Below are 22,310 nucleotides of genomic sequence, written 5' to 3'. Positions count from 1 at the left end.
AAATTGAATAAAGTTTCATCTGTAACTTCCTTTTAGTACTCCTAAATTGAAAAACATAATAACTAAAATAAAATGATTCTTCAGATAACTTGAATACAACACATTGCTTAGTAAAACAATAATGATAAATATCTAAAGGTGAGATAAATTCATAGGTATTTTATTTTTTAATTTTTTAGTTGTATATGAACATGATGCCTTTATTCTATTTATTTTTATGTGGTGCTGAAGATCGAACCCAGGGCTTCACAATTGTCAGGGAAGTGCACTATAACTAAGCCACAACTCCTGCCCCAGTTCCTATGTATTGTCTGCTTCCAAGAACATAAAAAAACACAATAACATTAGATTAGATTAGAATGTTTTACACTACCCTTAAAAAAATATTAACAATAACTCTTAAAAACAGTAAGGTAGACTTGATTCAAGTATCTGCATCACTGAAATCATATTTTCAGTAGGGGAGTCTTGTAATTTGAACATAGCTTGTCACCACCCATGTTTCTGTTGAGGTTTAGTTGTACAATATTGAGAAGTGTGATTACTTTGTCAACTTTTTCATCACTGTGACCAAAATACGTAAGAACAACTTAGAGGAGAAAAAGTTTATTTGGGGCTTAAGGTTTCAGAGGTCTCTGTCCATTGATGGCTAACTCCATTGCTCTGGGCCTAAGATGAAGTAGCACATCAGTGAGGGAAGTCCCAGCAAAGAAAAGCCCCTCAGCTCATGTCAGCATCTGGAAGGAGAGAGGAAGAGAGAGAAAGAAAGAGAGAGAGGCACCAGAGGACAGATGAACCCTCTAGGTCATACAAACATTTATAACCTTGAGGTACTCTACTTGTGTTTGTCCTTCTATCATCCACATGATCAGCCTGTACAATTGGACTTTGAAGTGCAGGAGTTATACTTTAACTTTGAATTGATTTATCCTGAGACATATCAGCCTGAGAAATTGAAAAAAAGAAGAGCTGCTAATGTAAAAGAAGCATTGCATTGCACCAATATGTCTGTGAAAAGGAACTCGGTTCTTCTGCTGATACAACTGATGTGTTACTTTAGCTCTGGAAGCTGTGGAAAAGTGCTGGTTTGGCCCACAGAATACAGCCATTGGATCAACATAAAGACAATCCTGGATGAACTTCTCCAGAGAGGTCATGAGGTGACTGTTCTGACATCGACAGCTTCCATTCTTATTAATCCCAACACAACATCTGCTATTAATTTTGAGGTTTACCCTGCACCATCAAGTGAACAACATTTGGAAGAACTTTTCTCCAAATGGATCCATAAATTAATTTATGATATTCCAAAAGATGACTTTTGGGAATTTTTTTCATTAGTGCAAAAAGTTTTCAAGGAATATTCTGATACAATTCAAGAGCTCTGCAGAAATGTAGTTTTAAACAAGAAACTTATGATGAAACTACATGAATCAAAATTTGATGTGGTTCTTGCAGATGCAATTGGTCCCTGTGGTGAGCTGCTGGCTGAGCTACTTAAAGTACCATTTGTATACACTCTCCGCTTTACTCCTGGCTACACATATGAAAAGTACAGTGGTGGACTTTCATTCCCTCCTTCCTATGTGCCCATTGTTATGTCTGAATTAAGTGCTCAAATGACATTCATGGATCGGATTAAAAACACAATGTATATGCTTTATTTTGATTTTTGTTTCCAGTCATTTGATGTGAAGAAATGGAATCAGTTTTACAGTGAAGTTCTAGGTAAGCTGGTTCTTTAATTAGTACTGTGAAACCTAAATTTCCTGTGACTTTGAAGCTGAGCTTGCATGAATATAAAATCAGAAGAATTTTCTTTTCTGTAAGTAAAAGAAAGGAATGAAAATATAAGATGAAAAAATAGTTTCACCAGCAAAAAAAGGGCCGTTATATTATAAGGCCAGTTAGAAGCCAGTGACAATTACTTATTCAAAATGTTTCAGGAAATAATAACCTGCAAATTGAATCATGGAAGATTTCTCTGAGCAATTACATATGCATTTTACTATTCTTTTCATCTTTAAGGATACTCATTATTAATCTCACTAAATGTTTTAATGATGATAGTCATGAACATTAATAACATACACATGTATTACTCACACAACCATATATATGTACCATGGAGGAAATTGTTTACTTTTGAATAGCTTTTTTTCCTCAGTTAGAAATTTTAAAAAATATTTATTTGCATTGCTGTGAAGATTACTTCACAGTTAACAGTGTCTCTATCTCAGGAACAGAAAGTTATTAATTGTGATACCTTATATTTCATATTCCTTTGATAAAAACAAACTAATCATGTGTTAAGGACTAAAACCTTGGTGTAGAGTAAAACCACACCTTATTAGTCTATGTTTTTTAAACTGCATATACCATTTAAGACAATATGAACTAAATTAAGCATCAGAACCAATCTCTATTTTAATATTTGTGTAAACCTTCTGGATTTAATTTCAAAAACAAATATTTTTACAAAGTTAATACTATTAATCTCTTAATATGAGGCAAATGCAGTAGAGGTCACTAGGAATTCAGGCATACTCACTAAATCATTACAGTTCACTTGAAGAATCAAGGATCAAGGGAATGGTTTGCTTAATTGTAAGAATTAGACTGACTACTCCTTGAAAAGATATGTCCACAGTTATGGGAGCACTGATTGTTAATGGATCTCACAAAAATTCTAAAAATTTAGGTTACTTTTGTAGTTTTAGAGAGAAAATAAAATAAAATGCATGTTTACTACTGTGGAGGCTTAGGTTAATAATTTAATTGTGATTGTAAATATACTAATGAAACACTAGAAAGTACCCACACAACTAGTTTATGTACAAATTAACATATGTAAAATGTATTAAATATAGTATGCAAATTGTGTTCTAAAAAACATATCAATTGTAGTATGCAAACACAGGAACACACACATACACAAGTTAATTTGAACACCTTGCCTACACAAATCCAACTCATTTCAAGGCAATATATCAAGTATTCAAGGTACATGTCTCTCATTTTCTTTTTTCACTTTTCTCCATTCAGGGAGACCCACTACAATGTATGAGACAATGGGGAAAGCTGATTTTTGGCTCATTCGAACCTATTGGGATTTAGAGTTTCCTCGTCCATTCTTACCAAATTTTGACTTTGTTGGAGGACTCCACTGTAAACCTGCCAAACCCCTGCCTAAGGTGAATGTTCTCCTGTTCTTTTGTTCGGTTTGATTAACATTTTTGGTAGAAATGACTCTGCATTCTTAATTCAGAGTGTTTAACTTAGAGATATGAAAAGCAAGATAAAGAGTTCTGCCAATTATAGACCCAGGCATTCCTAAGCCATCACATGTAATGTTGTTTCATTATTGTCACAGAAGAAAGTAGGATATTGGGTATCCTTTGAGAATAGTCAGGGAAATTAAGACCTTCGTTATGTAATATATAAAATATATACATAAAAATAATACTTAAGAATCAATCATTTATTCTAATAAATACAAAGAATATTTATTAAGTAACTGTCATATACCAGAGATAAGTGCTGGATATAGAGAGTTATAAAGTTGACACAGTTTCTGCATCAACAAGACCTTATATTCCGTCTGGGTACAGAGACTGTAACAAGTAATAAATTTGTGTGTGTTATCATAAGGAAATTATACAATACTAATGAAACATCCAGCGAAGATCATTAAAAAAAATTCTACAAGCCTTGATAACTAAGGTGAATTCAAAGAATCCACAGGATAGGAAAAGGGGTTGATGGAGAGAGGAAGACACAAAAGGAAAAGCACATACAATAGTAAGGGAAACTCCCAAGAACTTCAAGAGTAGTTCAGCAGGAGAAGGCTCAGCAAAGAGGAGATGATGCTAGAGAGGTAAGTGCAAGCCAGATAATTAGTAGGAGATTAAAATATCTGTGAAGTACATTGGGTAGTCAATGAAAAGAGTTAAGCATAAGAGAAATGTGAATAAAGTTTCCATTTTGAAAAATCTCAAAATGCAGTCACCAAGTTGGATTTTAGAGGGAAAGACAATGCAGAGGAACCACTCAGAAAGTTGTTGCAAGACTGCAGATAACAAATGATGTAAACATGGATGAGGTTGTTCTTACATGTGACTATGCTTATTTATCTATTAATAGTCAAACTTCATATTGTGTTACCTGGAAAAAGTAGATAATACTGATACACAATATCCTTGGTACAAACATAGGATCCAAAGCAATATTCGCTATTGTAATTATTCATTTTTTGTTTCTACAAAACTATTTTTCCTTGAAAAACTTAACTTTGTTATCTACTTTTAAAGACCCTAACTATACCAAAAAGGTAGGATTAATACTTAGAAATAGTGACATTTGGGTATTTTTACATTTAATTCATTTTAGCATACCCTAAACACTGCTCTGGACATGAATTTGGATTATATTCAAATTGAGAGATAGAAACTCACAATATGGCTTAAACAATCTACCATAGATTTTCTCTTGTAAATGTCGACAGCCCAGGTCTGGTATACAGGTTTATTACCAATAATATTAATTAGGTAATATGTGCCAGGCACAGTGGATATAATGTCACAGATAAAAGAAACTAGATTTCTGAAAAATCAACACTGTATTTTCAACCAAAGACCTAGAGAACAGATATTCCATCAATGTGCTTAAAGGTAAATGTGTGAGTTTTGGCAATCAAATGAGAAAGTGGAATTGCTAAAATTATATTTTAAGTATTCAAGCTCTTCACAACCTTTTAGCTTTAAAGTAATTGCTTTTCTCAGTGACATAAATGTGTGGCCTTTACTTGTATTCACTCCAGCATTTGAACAAACTCACCTGAGAACTCAGACTACTACATCCTATACCATGCTAGGGATGTTTAGTTTGAGAGAGCTTTCTGCCATATGCCAATCTTAGAGGACACCTCAGGAAAACTCCCTTGGAAAACTCAGGTCTCAACATCACAGCTTCCTGACAGAATGAACAAAGAAAATGTACTTTGCAAACATAATGATGACCTAAGTTTTCTTGTCATTTATTTCTGAGCACAGCCCTTTAGTTTACAATTACAAATTCATTCTGTCAGCAAATAGGATAATATTTCATAGGAGGAAACAGAAGAGTCTAAAACATTTTTAATAAATACCATGCTTAGAAGCAAACATTACTTGCCATATTGCTATGTGATCTCTAAAGAGTGGCTTTTTCCCTACCTGTTAAAGACACCAACACATTGAGATCTTACTCAAACCTCATTTTCAATAGAATTATTTTGTTGTTTGTGATAAGTTCCTACAATACAAACAGAAAACCAAAGTTAGTGAAAATTCTGACTAAAAACTGAGATAGAGTTATTGAATGTTTTAAACCATTAACCTCTGACCTTGAGAGATTTCCCCATTCACAGTAGGAGAAAGAGACCTTGTCAATAAAAGGGGAAAGATGCAGAGAAAGGAGGAGGACGATGAGAAGGTAGATAGCAGTGTGATCATGATAAGGAATAATAGTAGCAGGTGTTATTTAATAGAATAAACAAGATTAGAATACAGGCCAATATTAGAAACACTGTCTTCTTGATCTTTATTATATAAAGTAATGCTCCCCTAAATTACTTGCTTTTCCATTAATAATTAGATTCTCAGATAATTTCTGTATTGTTTAAATACAGAAATTTGTCAAAATGACAAAGATCCAAACGTATCAATACTCTTAACAATGCAAATAGCCTTGGGATTCACAGTATACCAATTGTAATAATACAAACAAAAAATCAAATGAATGTAATCTGTGTTCATGGCAGTTACTTATAGAATACATTTTGGAAAAAATGTCTTACATTAGCTAATCAACATATTAAGTGATGTCATACTTTAAGTAATGATTTTAAAACTTATTCTGGTACATACCACACCATCACAATCACTTTATTTACTTATTATATTTATTTTTATCTCTCTTTTGGTACTATGGATTGAACTCATGTGCACTCAATTACTGAGACATATCCCTAGCCCTATTTTACATTTTATTGAGAGACAGGATCTCACTGAGTTGATTAGTGCTTCGCTCTTGCTGAGGCTGGCTTTGAACTTGAGATCGTCCTGTCTTAATCTCCTGAGCTGCTGAGATTACAGGTGTGTACCACCTTGCCCAGTACAATTACTTTACAAATAAATGCTTAATTACATTAAGTCATAACACAAGTTTAGTTGGAGATTGAAATGGAAAATACTGATTATAATAATATCATTATTTTTGTGAGAAGAAAAGATATACAAAAGAATTTTAATCTTCCATTTACATTACATATGTGCATGTATCTATTCATGTACTTACATTAACAGAAAAAAAGACCACATTGAAAAAATTCAAATTTTGAACCAACAGAATCTCTAAATGAACCAAAGATAATTTTGGCAAATCTTCTTAAACATTACATATTTTTTTGTTGCTCTTCCAAATTTTCGTATGATTAATTTATTTTTCCTCTAAAAATAATGTTGCAGAAAGACTGGGACCTGTGTATGTCAGGGATTAATTGTTTTTTTTAAAAAAAGGGTATATTTATAAAAGAGTGGTACTGAGAAAATCTTTGTACAACACAAATGAAGAACATTTTGAGCAGGGAGAAAATATATTGAATACATTGCTGTACACGTTGCTCTAGCTTACTGGAATCACAAAATAACTGGATGTGTCACAAGTTCCTAGGAGTACTGCAATGTTCACTATATGTGAATGAGCTACTCAACAAGTTGACCTGTTCTGTAAAAAGGCCAAAGGAAGTCCCACTGTGGTCCAAGAGCTCCCATGGTTCATAATGAGGTGAAAATAAGGGTTCTTTACAGCCACTGATACACAGTTCATTCTCATAGAACTTCATTATCATTAAAAAATTTCAGGGAAAAAGATGAGACATATAAATAACCCAAAGATATGATTACTCAAGTACATGTATCATTCCAATGCAGTGAAAATGCTGATTATGGATAAGTATAGTTCTGGACATGTACAGGATTGTTAGGATCCTTAGAATTATGTAAAAGAAAGTCCAAACCATAATATTAATCTTCTCAATGCTAGTGTTTTTTAATCTCCAGTTTTTATGAGCTATTATAGAGGAAAACTTGGGAAACTCTCACAAATTATAAAGTAAGGAATGAAATACTATAGAGATGGGAAACATAAAAATGTACAAAAATCCTATGCACAGGTAACTTTACTTCTGGGCTCACAAAGACAGAAATAAGTACTAATAATTCCAAACTAAAAAATCATCCAGATAACCTGCCTGGAATAAAATCAAGTGAAGTACTATAACAGTAAGAATTATAACCAAGTACTAGCTATAGTTTTTAACAAAAAAAAAATTAACATTACTAATGAATAAAATGATGAATAAAGAGTCTACATATAATAATTTCTAACATCATCTTTTGAATTACTATTTAATGGCTCTATGTCATTTCTCACACACACACAAACACTTATTTCTACAAGTAAGCCTAATGGTACCTAATGGTACCTTCTGTGTCATAACACACATCTTTTTCCAAAGAAAGTGAGTGACTGGGTCAATTTAAAAATATCCATAACTCACAAATCTTATAATACATGCTTTTCTCTTCTTATTTTACATACCAATAATTTATTTGCTTTTCCTACATTTTTATTGGTTCATTTGATTTTACATAATGATGAGATCTGATGTTACATAATCATACATGCACAGAGTATAACAGAATAATTTGGCCAATAAAACTTCCCAGGAATTTCCCTTCCTTTCCCACCTCCCTCCCATTGGTCCCTTTCTCCATTGATTTTCCTTTGATGTCCATGAGATCAACCCTCATTTTTTTTCCATTTTTCCTCTCTAGCTTTCAAATAGGAGAGAAAATATACAACTCATGACTTTCTGAGTTTGACTTATTTCATGTAAGAGACTCTAATTCCATTCATTTATTTGTAAAATGACATAATTTTATTTGTTATTTTGGCTGAATAAAACTCCATTGTGTATATATACCACATTTTCTTTATTCAGTCATCCATTGGCAGACACCTAGGCTGGTTCCATGTGTATTATGAATTGTTTTGCTATAAAATGGGTATGCATGTATCACTGTTATAAGATGACTTTAATTCTTTAGGATAAATACTGAGAAATGGTATACTTGGGTGATATGATATTTACATGCTTAGTCTTTTGAAAAACTATCCATAATGATTTTCATAGTGGTTGTACTCATTTACAATTCCTCCAATGGTGTATTTTTTTCTCCATATCCTCTCCATCATTTATTATTCTTTTTATTCTCAATGATTACTATTCTGATTGGTGAAAGATAAAATCTTAGTGTAGTTTTCATTTCCCTTGTTTCTAATGATGTTGAACATTTTTTGTTTTTATATTTTTGTTGCCTATTTATATTTATTCTTCTGAGAAGCATCTTTTTAATTCATTTTCTCTTTGAATATTTGGGTTGATTTTTTTTGTTGTTGTTGTAAAGTTTTGGGAATTCTTTGTATATTCTAAATATTATTCATTTGGCAGAAGGTGTTTTGCAAAGATTTTCTTCCATTTCATAAGTTCTCTCTTCACAATTCTAATTGTTTCCTTTACTGTTCAGAAGCTTTTTAATTTGATGCCCTCCAATTTATCTACTCTTTGAATTATTTCCTGACCTTTAGGGGTTGTATTTGAGAAAGTCAATACCTGTGCCTATATGCTGGAATGTTGACCCTACATTTTCTCCTAGAAGTTGTATAGTATTGCATCCAATTTCTAGGTTTTTGATCCATTTTGAGTTGATTTTTGTGCAGAGAAAGATATAAGAGTATAGTTTTATTTTTCTGCAATTTTCCCAGCATCATTTATTTAAAAGGCAATCTTTTATCCAAAGTATGTTTTTGGCACATGTGTGGTTTTCTCTGTGTTTTCTATTCTATACTACTGGTTAATATGTCTGTTTTCATGTCAGTACCATTCAGTTTTTGTTACTATAGCTCTGTAGTATAATTTGACATCAGATATTGCGATGCTTCCAGCATTGCTTTTTGGGTTTAGAATTGCTTTGACTATTATGGATCTTTTATTCTTCCAGATAAATATTAGGATTATCTTTTTCTAGTTCTGTGAAGAATGTCATTGATATTTTCATGAGGATTACATTGAATCTGTATATAGCTTTGGATATTTGGTTATTTTAATAATATTAATTCTACCTATCCATGAACATGGGGGGTCTTTTCATCTTATTTTCTGTCTTCTATAATTTCAATCTTCAATTTTAGAGGTCTTTTAACTCTTTTGTTATATTTATTCCTAGGTGTTTGTTGCTATTGTTGTTGTTTGTTTGAGGGTATTGTGAATGAAATAATTCTCTTGATTATTTTCTCTGCAGATTCATTGTTGGTATATAAGAAAGCTACTGAATTTTGTATGTTGATTTTGTACTTAGCTACATTGTCAAATTTGTTTATTCGCACTACCAATCTTTTTTTAATATTTATAATTGTTATATCTTCTTGTTGAATTATTTATTTTATCAGTATGCAGTGACCAGCTTTGTCTCTTCTGATTAATTTTGACTTGAAGTCTGTTTGTCAGAAGAGTAGACAATCCTGCTTATTTTCTGATTCCATTTGTATTATGTATCAATTTTTATCTTGTTGCTTTCAGCCTATGGCTTCTTTACCTGTAAGGTGTGTCTTTTATGAACAACATAGCATTGGGTCTTGTTTTATAATCCATTCTTCCAGACAATATATCTTAATTAAAGAATTGAGATGATTTATATTCAATGTCATTACAAAGAGATGTTTATTGATTTCTGTCATTTTGATTCATTTATGTTTAATGTGGTTCTATTTCTCATTTTCTTAGCTACTCTTCCAATCAGACTTGTTCATTTGTGAACTTCAGGGTTAGTTTTTTATTTCTTCTATATGGACTCTTTTGTTAAATAATTATTATCATCATGGGTGCTTAATTTTTTTTTTTTTTTTTTTACTTTAGTACTGTCTGAATATTCAAAGCTGGTCACTTTTTCTTTTATATCTGATTTTCTGTTTTCAGTATTGTCTACTGTAGTATAAATATTTTCAACTGACCTTTTATTTGATTTATTTTATCTTTGACTTTCAAGATTTATGTTTGGTTCTTTTTCAATATTTCTAACTTGTTGAACTTTTCATTTATATTCTGTAATGATTTTTTTTAATTCATTCAATTGTTTTTCTGTGTTCTCTTGGAATTCATTGATCATTTTTATAATTCATTGATCATTTTAAAATATGATCATTTCATTGATTATATTTTATAATTTACTTTTTGAATTATTTACCTGATTTTTTGAAAAATTTCAATATCTTTGGCATCAGTTGTTGCTAAATTAGGAATTTTTCAGTGATTTCATGGTACCTTACATAATTCTCATACTCTTGTGTTGGATTTTATGCATATGTTAGGAGGGATTTCTCTTCCGTGCTTTTTTAAAAAAAAAAATAGTTACAGATGGAAACAATACCTTTATTTTATTTAGATTTTTTATTAGTACTGGGGATCAAACCCAGTGCCTCATGTGTGCTAGGCAAGCACTATACCACTGAGTCACAACCCCAGCCCTCTTCCACTTTTTGAAACCATATTATTTACTTTACAAAGTGTCCTGGAGTGACCTGATTTAAGACTCCTTTATAAGGATGGTGTTCACAACCTTTGAATTAATTCTATTTGTCCTGTGCAGTGGATTTCCAGAGGTGGAAACCATGAACCCACCCCCAGCTATTTCTATTTGAGGTCTTATCATTAGTTTGAGTTTTTATCTCTACTATTCTCTGTATTAAAGTATAGTTAGTGACTGAATGCCATTAGTTTTCATGTGGAGCAAAATGAACTATTTTGGTTGAATTTATTTCAGCAGTGGACTTCTCTACCCTGTAAACCTGTAGTGTCACTGTATATTTCCAGATACTCACAGAATAAGGGGAAATAAACAATAACAACATCGGATACAAATAATATACAGCATTTCAATAAATTCCTGGATTCTATTATGACTTCTAAAATGTAAATTGCTACAAAAAAAAAAAATACAAAAAGTGGGTCAGCAATTGCCAACAAGGAAGCAGTGCATAAATATAAACTAAATCTGACATTAAAACAAGAAACAGGTGTCAACTATGTCTTCCACAGAAGTAATAATTACAACAACATTATGGTGGGGTCAAGAGATATGTAAACCAATTAGTTTAAAGATGGCAAAAATACACTCAGTAAAAGGAAAAAATGTGGGATAAGAAGATAGGAGGAAAAAGTTTGAAATTTTAAAAAGTGAAGAGAGAAAATGCAGAAGAGAGAGCAGGTGATAGTTATAAGGATGGAGTAGAAAATAGGAGAAATAAATAAATGGAGAGAGAAATACAGAATAGATTTTCACTATAACCAGGAGAATAAAAGAGAGATACAGAAACAAACAACTAAAACAATACAAAACAAAACAAAATTATACAGACCAAAAACCTTGACGCTCAAAAGGCAATGCAAGGTAAAATAGCTACATTTAAATAATGCTAAGGCTAAAAAAAAAGAAAGAAATGTATTTTAATATATGTCCATAAACCAATCAGTAATGGAAGAATACACAAACACTCAGAAAGAATAAGAAAAAGTAAAAATATTCTTAATGATAAATGAAGGATTCATTTCCACTGAGGTGGCCAAAATTGTCAGAATGGATGGTTACTGACTATACTCAACTATCTATCATTCCATTTCTTTTTTAGCTATGTATTGAGAGTAAAAGCAAAGGTTGGATTTTGGTATCCCCTTCCTCTATTTGTGTTTCTCTCTGAGCTACCACTTGGAATGGCCTAAGAATGAAGATGTTTGAAATAATTCTCAGCTTCCCTTCTTACCAGTATGATGTAGGTTAGAATGGGAAGAAGTGTCAGTTGGAGCTTTGTGTGCACAGACCAGATCTATGCACTCCTGAGGTGGGGTTGCTGCAGTGTTCTATGAGATGAGTTCTGATGGAGGAAACTTAGGTCTAATCAGACCTCTGGGGTTTTGTTTGGTATATACTCAGAAGAAATTGGATGGTCACACACCTAGGGCCTGGCAGTTGCTTATCTCTGTAGGGAGCCTGAATCTCAGAAGCCTCCTAAGAATTCTACTCAGGGGAGCTGATCTTCCACATATTCTGCTGTCCACCTGCACATCCTTCATAGGCTCAGTCCCTGAGTATTTCCATAAGTTCCTTGTTCAGATTCTCACCCACTTCAGCTGGTCACAAGAGCCATCAGCTCAAAGGTAAAGCAAGTTGTGCTCCCCCTTTGCTTTTCTGGCTTGAATCCCCTGGGGTAAAATCTTATCTATGCCTGTTTCACTCCCATTTAGCCAGGTACGCTCTAGGCCACACAGTAGGCAGTACAGAAGTGTTTGCTCAGAACTCCTTTCTGGTAACAGAGACTGCGGCAAGGCCACCTCAAGATGAATCCACCTCATCTCTCCCCAAGCAGTAAATAAATAGCATTTTTCAATCACTAGTGCTCAGTGGAGACTCTGAATCAGCTAAGTTCATGTTGCTTCTCTGATCTCAGGTTTTTTTCATACCAAATGTGTCCACTGTGTTTCTCCCTGTGCTTTTCATTTCTCTGTGGTAGACAGCACCATTACTACTGCTGTAGCTTCTTCCACAGTTTGGTTTCAATGTAATCTTCTTTGTTTAATGAACCCAAACTTCTGAATCTCTGAGACACTCTGATTGTCCAGTATTGAATTTTAGTGAAATCCTTCTTTCACCCATCTCACTAAGAAGCAGTATTCTCACTGCTTATATTTTGATCCTTGGAGCAACTAGAAAGGCAGCCTTCCTCTAATCTGACATCTTATATCCCCTCCCTCTTCATCTTTTTTGATGGAGCAAATGTTTTATTCACAGGAAATGGAAGAATTTGTACAGAGTTCTGGAGAAAATGGTATTGTGGTGTTTTCTCTGGGGTCGATGGTTTCTAACATGCCAGAAGAGAAAGCCAATATAATTGCATTTGCCCTTGCACAGATTCCACAAAAGGTAAGCAAAAGTGCCCTCTTAGTGGCCAAATATGTAAAAAGTCTGTTAAACCTTATAAAGGGTTTGCTTATTGAAGCATCCTTTGTGAAACATAACCTATTGTGATATCTCTAGTTGATCTCAGAAATCATGTTTTAAACAAAAATATGTGTGGTAATTCTAAACAGTAGAGAGTGTTGAATTCATGTTAATATTAACATTGTGTTCATAAAAAATATATTTTACAGGTCCATTGTGAAATTTAATTGTAAGGATATCACAGACATTTATTTACACAGATACCACCTTTCTCCCTGCTACATCTTCCTTTTCCTTGCAGGATCCCTGAGGGCACTATACACTGCCAATGTTATCACAAAGCTATAAAAAATTGACTCATAACTGGACCACCACAATAATGCTAAGCAGGTATTGAAGAAGGCTGAATTTTATCATGATTTTAGATACCCCAGGGAATCCCTTATTCCTTGCTTACCCTCATTTAAGAATAGGATTCTTGCCATGATATCTCATCTTTGATCCAGAACAATGGAGTCTGCCAAATATGGACTGAACTTCAAAATGTAAGTCCAAAATACTTCCCCTCCCCATTTAAAAAAAGTATAAATATATTTAACAAACTGTTCCTGGAGTTTTGAAAAGAAAGGCTACCCAAACCATTGGGCCAAATTCCCACTCAGTCACATGTATTTGTAGAAAAAGAAAAAACACCTTGCACTAGTGGACAGGATCCTGACAATGTCTGACAATTAGAGAAAGTGCAGAGATTAGTTCTGCCTTTGAAGTGGACCCTGTGCATTATAAATGTACCTCAAAGGACTTTGCTTCTAAAACATCAGATTAATACCTTTTAAGAAGAAAGAAGAGAGTATAAGGAAGAGTCAAGCAAAAGAAAGCCTGGCATGGGATGAAATTCAAATTCCCACCTCCATAAAATGCTTTAATACCACAATTTCTAACATAACCACTCTTGTGGTCTTTGAGTGTTTTCCATCTGCTTTGCAGTTTCCTATCTGATATAGGCTTCTCCTAATCACCCAATTATTTTTCCTTCTGTAGACCTAAATTTACTTTGCTGCTCCCATTGCATATAGAAGATAAGCACTTAGAAATTATTCTCCAGTTCATGAAGATTGCTTTTAATTTCCAGAGTCAGCTCCTAGACATAAATATATCTTGGATATATATAAGACTAGTAGCAAGATTTGTACTGCATCATTAAATGATAACACACAGTTTTAAAACATTTAGCAACCTCACAATTTTGAACTGTATTTCAATATCCATGTAATTATTTGTAAGTCGCAAATGGGTTCTTCCTTTTAAAACTTAAAGAATTTCCAAATTCACCAATATTGGAAGAAGTGTGGGTTAAGGTCCATAAGTACAAGTAAAAGTTTCTTATAGGTAGTATTCAATAAATTGAAGTCAAATCCAAGTTACATGTAATTCCTAGTTAGTATTAATTTATTTCTAACAGTAGCTGACTGCATTGGTTTGCTTTTATGTATAAAAAACAATGCAAACTGAAATAAGCATCTTAAACAATACATGTCCTGTCTAATCTATGTCACTCACAAGAAATAAACATAATGATATTAATTTGGAAAATGAAATCTAGGATTAAAATGCATAAAACAAAATATTTATGGAGTTTTAGTTTGTATTTTCATAATTCTCATTACTTAAATTGTACTCGTTTCCTTATGTGTTAAATGTTGAACTAGATGATTTCTTAAATTTTTAGAATGCAAACATGCTATAACATTAAACTTTAAATCATAGAAAAAGGTACATTCTTTACCAAACAGGTCATCTGGAGATATCAAGGCAAGAAGCCAGATAAATTAGGACCCAACACTCGAATATACAACTGGATCCCCCAGAATGACCTTCTTGGTAAGACTCTGAGATAAGTCCTAAAAGCATGAGTACCATCAATCTGGATGCTTACAATTCAATAGGAAACATTTTATTCAATACTTGTTACTTAAAAAAATCAAACAGAATGTTCAACTTCTTTTTAATTATTTTCCAGCCCAGGGATGGTTTGAAAAAAAAAAAAAAAAAAAAACAAAGCAAAATGCTGCAATTTTAATATACACCGTCATTATATACAGAATCCAAGTTATCTTTATTTCTGGTGCAATTATCTCTGCAAGAATTTTTCACTCAGTTCCTGGATTGTCTCTCTGTGGTGTTGTATGTTTTTCACTTATTCTTTCCTCTCCTGCAGGTGTATGTCAAACACCTTTCAAAATGGCAGCCAGGATTTTTTTTTTTTTTTATGAACAGTGACTCTTTATTTTCTCTAGAAATTAATGCACATTCTTCATTATGAAGTGCAAACACATTTTATAATGAAGTGTAGTCTCTCTTTTCTCTGAATTCAGTACCATCACCTCCAATTCCGTGCTGCTTTGGACATGCTACATAGCAAACTTAGCAACTTCAGTCTTTTTTAATGTGATAATATGCTAATATGTCTTTCATGACCTTATTTTCCATAAGTGCATGTTGATGCTTTTACTAAAAATTATTCTATTTTTTCTCCCTATTAGTGTTGTATTCAATATTCAAGTCTCAATTTATGTACCTTCTCTTTCATGTAGTTTTTGATTAGCCCTCTAGTGGACTAAGGTGCTTATTCCTCTGAGATATTAAAAAAATAATTAATGCAGGTTCCTATTTATAATAATTTGTCACCTAAAATACACACTGATTCCTTTAATTTCTTATAATACATATTTCTCATTTTCTAAGATTTAAATTAATAATTTTTCTGACATTAAATCAATCCTAGGTCATCCAAAAACAAAAGCTTTTATAACTCATGGTGGAGCCAATGGTGTCTATGAGGGGATTTACCATGGTGTCCCTATGGTGGGCATTCCTTTGTTTGCGGATCAACCTGATAACATTGCTTATGTGAAGGCCAAGGGAGCAGCTATTAGATTGGAATACAGAACACTGTCAAGTGCAGATCTTCTCAAGGCCTTGAGGATGGTCATTAATGACCCTTTGTGAGTACAACAACTTTGACATTGGGTAGTATTTATAGAAGAATTGTCTTTTCATCAATGAGTATAAATTTTAGCCCATTTTGAGGAGGGTAATTTTTTAATTAATTAATTTATTTATTTATGACAGCAGAATTCATTACAATTCTTATTACACATATAGAGCAGAACTTTTTATATCTCTGGTTGTATACATAGTGTATTCACACCAATTCATGTCTTCATACCTGTACTTTGGATAATAATGATCATCACATTCCACCATCATGAATAACCCCACGCTCCCTCCCTTCCCCTCCAACCTCTGCCCTATCTAGAGTTTGTCTATTCCTCCCCTGCTTCCTCTCCCTATCACACTGTGAATCAGCCACCATTATATCAAAGACAACATTTGGCATTTCGTTTTTTGGGATTGGCAAACTTCCCTTAGCATTATCTTCTCTAACTCCATTGATTTCCCTGCAAGTGTCATGATTTTATTCTCTTTTATTGCAGAGTAATATTTCATTGTGTATATATGACACATTGTTTTTATCCTTTCATCTGTTGAAGGACATCTAGTTTGGTTCCACAGTTTAGCTATTGGGAATTGTGCTGTTATAAACATTGATGTGGCTGTGGAGGAGGGTAATTTTGAAAGAATCTAAAGATTCAACCCATATTAAATCTATTTTCAACCAGTTTAACCATTACTATTTCAAGGTTATATACAACTTCAAATATCATAAGTATTTCAAAGTTGGGTTAATCTTATAAATTACATAGAAAAATGATTACTGCACCATTTCTGTACATACACAAAATGTTTGCCATATAGAGCCATTTGCAATGAGGATTTAATTTTTAAATATGACAGGATCTACACAAGAAAAGAATGATAAACTTATAGAGATATGACAGTACCTTAAATCCATACCTAAAATTTCTGCAACCGTAAATTATTTTACTCAAAAATTATTTCATTGGTATTAATATTTTCACAGATTTTAATGATGTATAACACACAATATACCATTTATATATTTAAAATGTGAATTAAAATTCAAATACATTTGATGTTTTCATAGTTATAAAACTCTTAAATACTGTAATTTTTGGAAATTTTATCACATCAAAAGAAATGTGACAATGCATTGAAGTCATTTCTTATTGCCTCCTAGATTAGGCAAACTCCATTTATTTTTTTGTCTCTATAGATCATCCTATTCTAAATATTTTACTTAAAAATATAATAAAATTATTTTCTTTTTCAATGGTTTCTTTAACTAGTGTTGTTAGTTTCATCATGCTTTGCAAAGGTCAGCCTTTATTGTTTTTTATTGTTGAATAACATTGTGTGGTTGGAAATATTTAAAGTAATTTATCAATTCATCAGTTTATAAAGGTTTCTGTTTCCAATTTTGATTATTATGAACAACGTGTACAATTTGTATGAACATAAGTATTCATGTCTTCTGGTAATTTCTAGTTATAGAACTGTTAGGTCATATTATAATTATATATATATATATATATATATATATATATATATATATATATATATATATATATTAAGACCTGTCAAACTATTTTCCAAAGTATTTGCAAATTTTTTTGCAGCATACAACAATATAAGAGAGTTCCAATTATTCCATATCATTTTTAGCATTTATTATCACCTTTTCTTTTGTTGTAACCATCCTAGTGAAAAGGATTGTAGCTCACTGTGGTCTTGACTTGCATTCCATGATAGGTAAAGAGCATCATTTTATGTGCTTTTTGGTCATTCACTTACCTTCATGAGAGAAATGTCAGCTCAACCCTTTGCTCATTTTTAATCAGGTTATTTATGTTTCAGTTATTGATTTTAATATTTCTCCATCTTTATGGATATAAGTCTCATCAGATATATGATTTGCAAATGTCTTTCTAACATTCCATATGGTTGATTTTTTTAACATTGTGATAAACTTAGAAGCACAATAAAATTTTCTTCATGATATTTGATAAAACAAAACTTCAGTAATTAACATTTTCCATACTGCAAAATGAAATTATATGGAGTTTATACTTTCTAGGTAGAATGACTGTCTTCAATTTAACTCTCATTTCTCCTAATGATATTATTACTGCTTAAGGAAGGTATCACTTAAAGGACAAGTTCAAAACTACATTTCCAAGGAAAAAATAGTAGCAGAATAAATAATAAAATACTCTGAGAGAAGTAAAGAAAGAATGGAAAAAGAGACATAAAATAATGTATAAATCAAAAGAAAATACAGATTAAAACATCAGACTTAAATATGAATATATCAGTTTTACATTATGTCCTAAAAGACTTTTCATTACTCTAACAATCTCTCCTCCTTCTCCCCTGATCCTTTTCTTCTTGTTTAATAGTTTTCTTGTTACTTTTATATCACCTACCCTGCTAGATTCCACATATGAGGGAAAAAATGCAACATCTTGTATTTCTGATTATTTACTCATTTCACTTACTACTGAAATGTTTAATTCCATTTTGTGTTCATTCTTGTACAGGGTTAGAGTTAGGGATCAAGCTGCAATCTTCAATATATGGCTATCCAGTTTTACCAGCACCATATTTAGAAAAGGCTCTCTTTTCTCCAATGTGTATCTTTGGCAACTTTCTCAAGAATCAGATGGATACAGCTGTACAGATTTATTTCTTGGACCTTTATTATATTTCATTGGCCTCTGTCTCTTTATATCCCACACTATATTATTGTTGTTCCTATGGCCCTGTAGTCTATTTTAAAATCAGAGTTGTGTTAATTCCAGTATTTCTCCTTTTGTTCAGAATTGCTTTGGATATTTGAGGTCTTTTGGGCTTCCATATGAATTTTGTGATTTTTATTTTATTTCTGTGAAGAATTTCATTGGTATTTTGACAGGGATTTTATTAAATCTGTATATTGGTTTTAGCCAGATGGAACAGTATTCTTTCTGCTGATTCCTGACTTTCCATTTTCCAGTATCAATATTCAATATTCTATAAATTTCATTGTAGAAAACTTACACTTCCTTTATTACATTTATTCCTACTGATTTTTCTTTGAAGGTATTGTTACAAATGTTTTTCTGATTTCTTTCTCACTGAGTTTGCTATTTGTATATTTAAAAAGCTATTTTGTTTTTTGTTGCCTTTTCTATACTATTATTTTTCTGAGTTTGTATTTCATTATCGAATTCAAGTCTTCTAGTGGATTCTTAAGGATCTTCTAAGTGGCAGAACATACAACCTGCAAATCCTATATCATGATCCAATTAGTGGACACATTGGTGTCCTTATTTCATCATCCATGCAAGTTAATTGTGATATTTCCTAGTGATCACTTAGGATATGGTGTTTTTCTTGTTACTATTAGGGCTTATTATAGAAAATGTATTGTATTTTAAATTATTAGGAAATACATTTAAAACAACATAAAGTAATAGGAGAAATCCCTAGGGCTACTATGCTAATAAGACCAAGAAAAGCACCTCTGAGGAGTGACATGATGGCCAAAACCTTAGCCATGAGATATAAGCAAGACTTATGATGTTGCATGAAAGGATGCTCAAGGAAAAGCCAGATGAGATTAAAAGTATGAAGGTGCCAAAGGGAGAACACATTTGGTGACACTGGGGAATAGGGAGAACACACATGTGCTCAAAACCACTAAAAACTAGGAATGGATCTACAATATAATTCACGTATCCCACTTCTCAGTATATATTCAAAACATCTAAAATCAGTACACTACAGGAATTCAACTACATTGATGTTTATAGTAGTACAATTCACTGTAGGCAAGCTATGAAACCAATGTAGGTGCCCTTCAACAGATGAATGGATAAAGAAATTGTAGTGTATACACATAATGGAGTATTGGTCCTAAAATATGAAATTATAACACTTGCCTGTGTATACATAGAACTGGAGACTATCATGCCAAGTGAAATAGGACAGGCTCAAAAAGTCAAAAGTCAAAATTTTTCTCTTATATGTGCAAGTTAATCCAAAATAACGGGGTGCATCTGGGGAGAAAGGATTAAAAAAAAGAAGAGAAAATTTTATAAAAATAGAGGAAAGGTCAATAGAGTGAACAAAGAAGATTGAGGAGGAATAAGCAGGAACAGGAAAAGGGAAGAAGACAGGAAAAAATCTGGTTAAAGTTCATGTGTACATTTGTGGATATATCACAGTGAATCCCAATATCAATTATATGCAAAAAAACCCAATAATTAAAAAAAGTATACATAAATTTCAGAAAGATCAGTAGAGAGAGTGAAGCAAGGGGAGGGAGGGTATGGGAAGAGGGGAGTGCTAGGGGCTGAGTTAGAGCAAATTATAATCCTTGCTTTTGTGATTATGTTATAATGTGCCCTAATTTACATATAATTAAAAATTCAATAAAAATAAAATTAGAAAGATACATATGCGTAAAGAGAATGAATGAGGAAAAATTATATCAGAAATCATGGCCAGTGTCTAACCCATCAGAATCCACTAGTACAAGAATAGACTTGGATTTTATTCTACTTATGATGAGAAGTCACATGAAAATTTTGAGCAGGATAGCTTCATAATCAGATGTGTATGTTTTAATAATCCCATCCTGGCTGCTGAGTGAAAAATACAGTAGAGGGTAAAAAAGAAGAGGAAAAACATAGAGAATAGTTAGGAAGCACTGCACACCATGATATGATTCCTCTTTAAAAGCTTCAAGGTGATCTTTTACAAATTACATGCTTTCTCTCTCACTTATTGGACTCAGAATGGTTCATAACTATTTTCTCTGACGGAAAGAATTTGACTCACCTTCTTGAAATTCCATGGGCACTTTTGAAACATTTATACATCAGAACACAAGCTAAAACCAGACATTATATGGTGACAAAAGAAAAAACATACCATATGCATGGCAGGTCTCTGACAATTATTTTAAAACATCTATATGGCACTTGTGAAAAACTTTCATTGACTTCATGTGCTTAGACAGATTAACTTATTTTCAATGTTGATCCTTTTATGTTTCACCTTTAGATATAAAGATAATGCTATGAAGTTATCAAGAATTCAACATGATCAGCCAGTGAAGCCTCTGGACCGAGCTGTCTTCTGGATTGAGTTTGTCATGCGCCATAAAGGAGCTAAACACCTCCGGGTTGCTGCCCATGACCTCTCCTGGTTCCAGTACTACTCTTTGGATGTGATTGGGTTCCTGCTGGCCTGTGTGGCAACTGTGATGTTCATCATCACTAAATGCTGTCTGTTTTGTTGCCAGGTGTCTTTTAAAACTGGAAAGAAAAAAAAAAGGGAGTGATTTTATCTAGGCCTGGCTCCTCCCGTTGCTCCCATTAGAGGAGGTTATATGGCCAGATTCCTACCTATCCTAACAACTTTTCACAAATCACTTTGTCAAGTCAAATTTTATCATCATGAAATTCACTCCCTGTGTAAGAAACATAAATATTTCAGTTCAAGGAAAATTGATTTGAGAAAATAAAATAAAACCATATGCATTTATATTGCCATTTATGATTCTGTTTTGTAGCTTTAACCTCTTTGAAGATAGAGTTCAGTAATTAGAGTTGTGATTTGGCTTTCCATTGGTTTTCCAGCCCTGGCATCCCTTCTTTCCTGAAAGGTGCAGGAAACAATTTCGTTTGTCAGTGGCTTTAGAAATGTAGTGATGCCTACCTGCTTTCTCTTATCAAATAGAAGTATGTGGAAAATATTTGGTTTCATGAGCTTATTCACTTTTACTCTTAGCCCTTTAAAAATGTTCACCTAGATGTCCTCATTTTAATTCCTTCTTTGGGTGGATATATAAAACATCAATTGTTTTATTTTTGATTGAACAGACCAGAAGGGTCTGACTCTAACAAAGAAATAGCCTGAGCTTGCTTTAGATGTAGCAGTACAGACAAAAGGGGTTCAGTAGGTATAAGATTTTCAGTGTAGCAGGGGATCCTGTGGTAAACAGGTTGTTTTATGCTTAGCAGGTCACGACCATCTCTGCCCACTTCTGGGGAGCTGTTGTTTGATTAGGACTCTGAGCTAAGGCAGAGAACCAGCATGATCAGGGGTTTAGGTTTCATGCAGGAGTTCCCAGAAAAGCAGCTTCCCAGCATTAGGTTGGCTTAAAGGAACCCGTAATTCATACACAGCTTCCAACAACCTTACAAAATTAAGAAGTCATAGTGTTAACAGAGCTAGGATCTTCTG

General features: G+C 32.7%; 1 protein-coding gene across 1 annotated transcript; it reads left to right on the top strand.

Moving 5' to 3' along the window:
• Positions 1-1,004: 1,004 nt before the first annotated feature.
• Positions 1,005-21,405, top strand: LOC139706500 (UDP-glucuronosyltransferase 2B31-like). Its single transcript, XM_071614794.1, has 6 exons — positions 1,005-1,728; positions 3,046-3,194; positions 12,945-13,076; positions 14,888-14,975; positions 15,880-16,099; positions 21,126-21,405. The coding sequence occupies exons 1-6, from the start codon at positions 1,005-1,007 to the stop codon at positions 21,403-21,405; spliced, it is 1,593 nt and encodes a 530-aa protein (XP_071470895.1).
• The last annotated feature ends 905 nt before the right edge of the window (positions 21,406-22,310 follow it).

This window comes from Marmota flaviventris, chromosome 7, assembly GCF_047511675.1.
Source record: "Marmota flaviventris isolate mMarFla1 chromosome 7, mMarFla1.hap1, whole genome shotgun sequence".
NCBI lineage: Eukaryota > Metazoa > Chordata > Mammalia > Rodentia > Sciuridae > Marmota > Marmota flaviventris.
This window is presented reverse-complemented; position numbering and strand designations above follow the sequence as displayed.

Coding starts and splice junctions, on each gene's coding strand:
- LOC139706500 (XM_071614794.1), top strand. CDS start 1,005: ATGTCTGTGAAAAGGAACTCGGTTCTTCTGCTGATACAACTGATGTGT. Junction 13,077..14,887: donor TTGCACAGATTCCACAAAAG/GTAAGCAAAAGT, acceptor TTTACCAAACAG/GTCATCTGGAGATATCAAGG. Junction 16,100..21,125: donor ATGGTCATTAATGACCCTTT/GTGAGTACAACA, acceptor TTTCACCTTTAG/ATATAAAGATAATGCTATGA.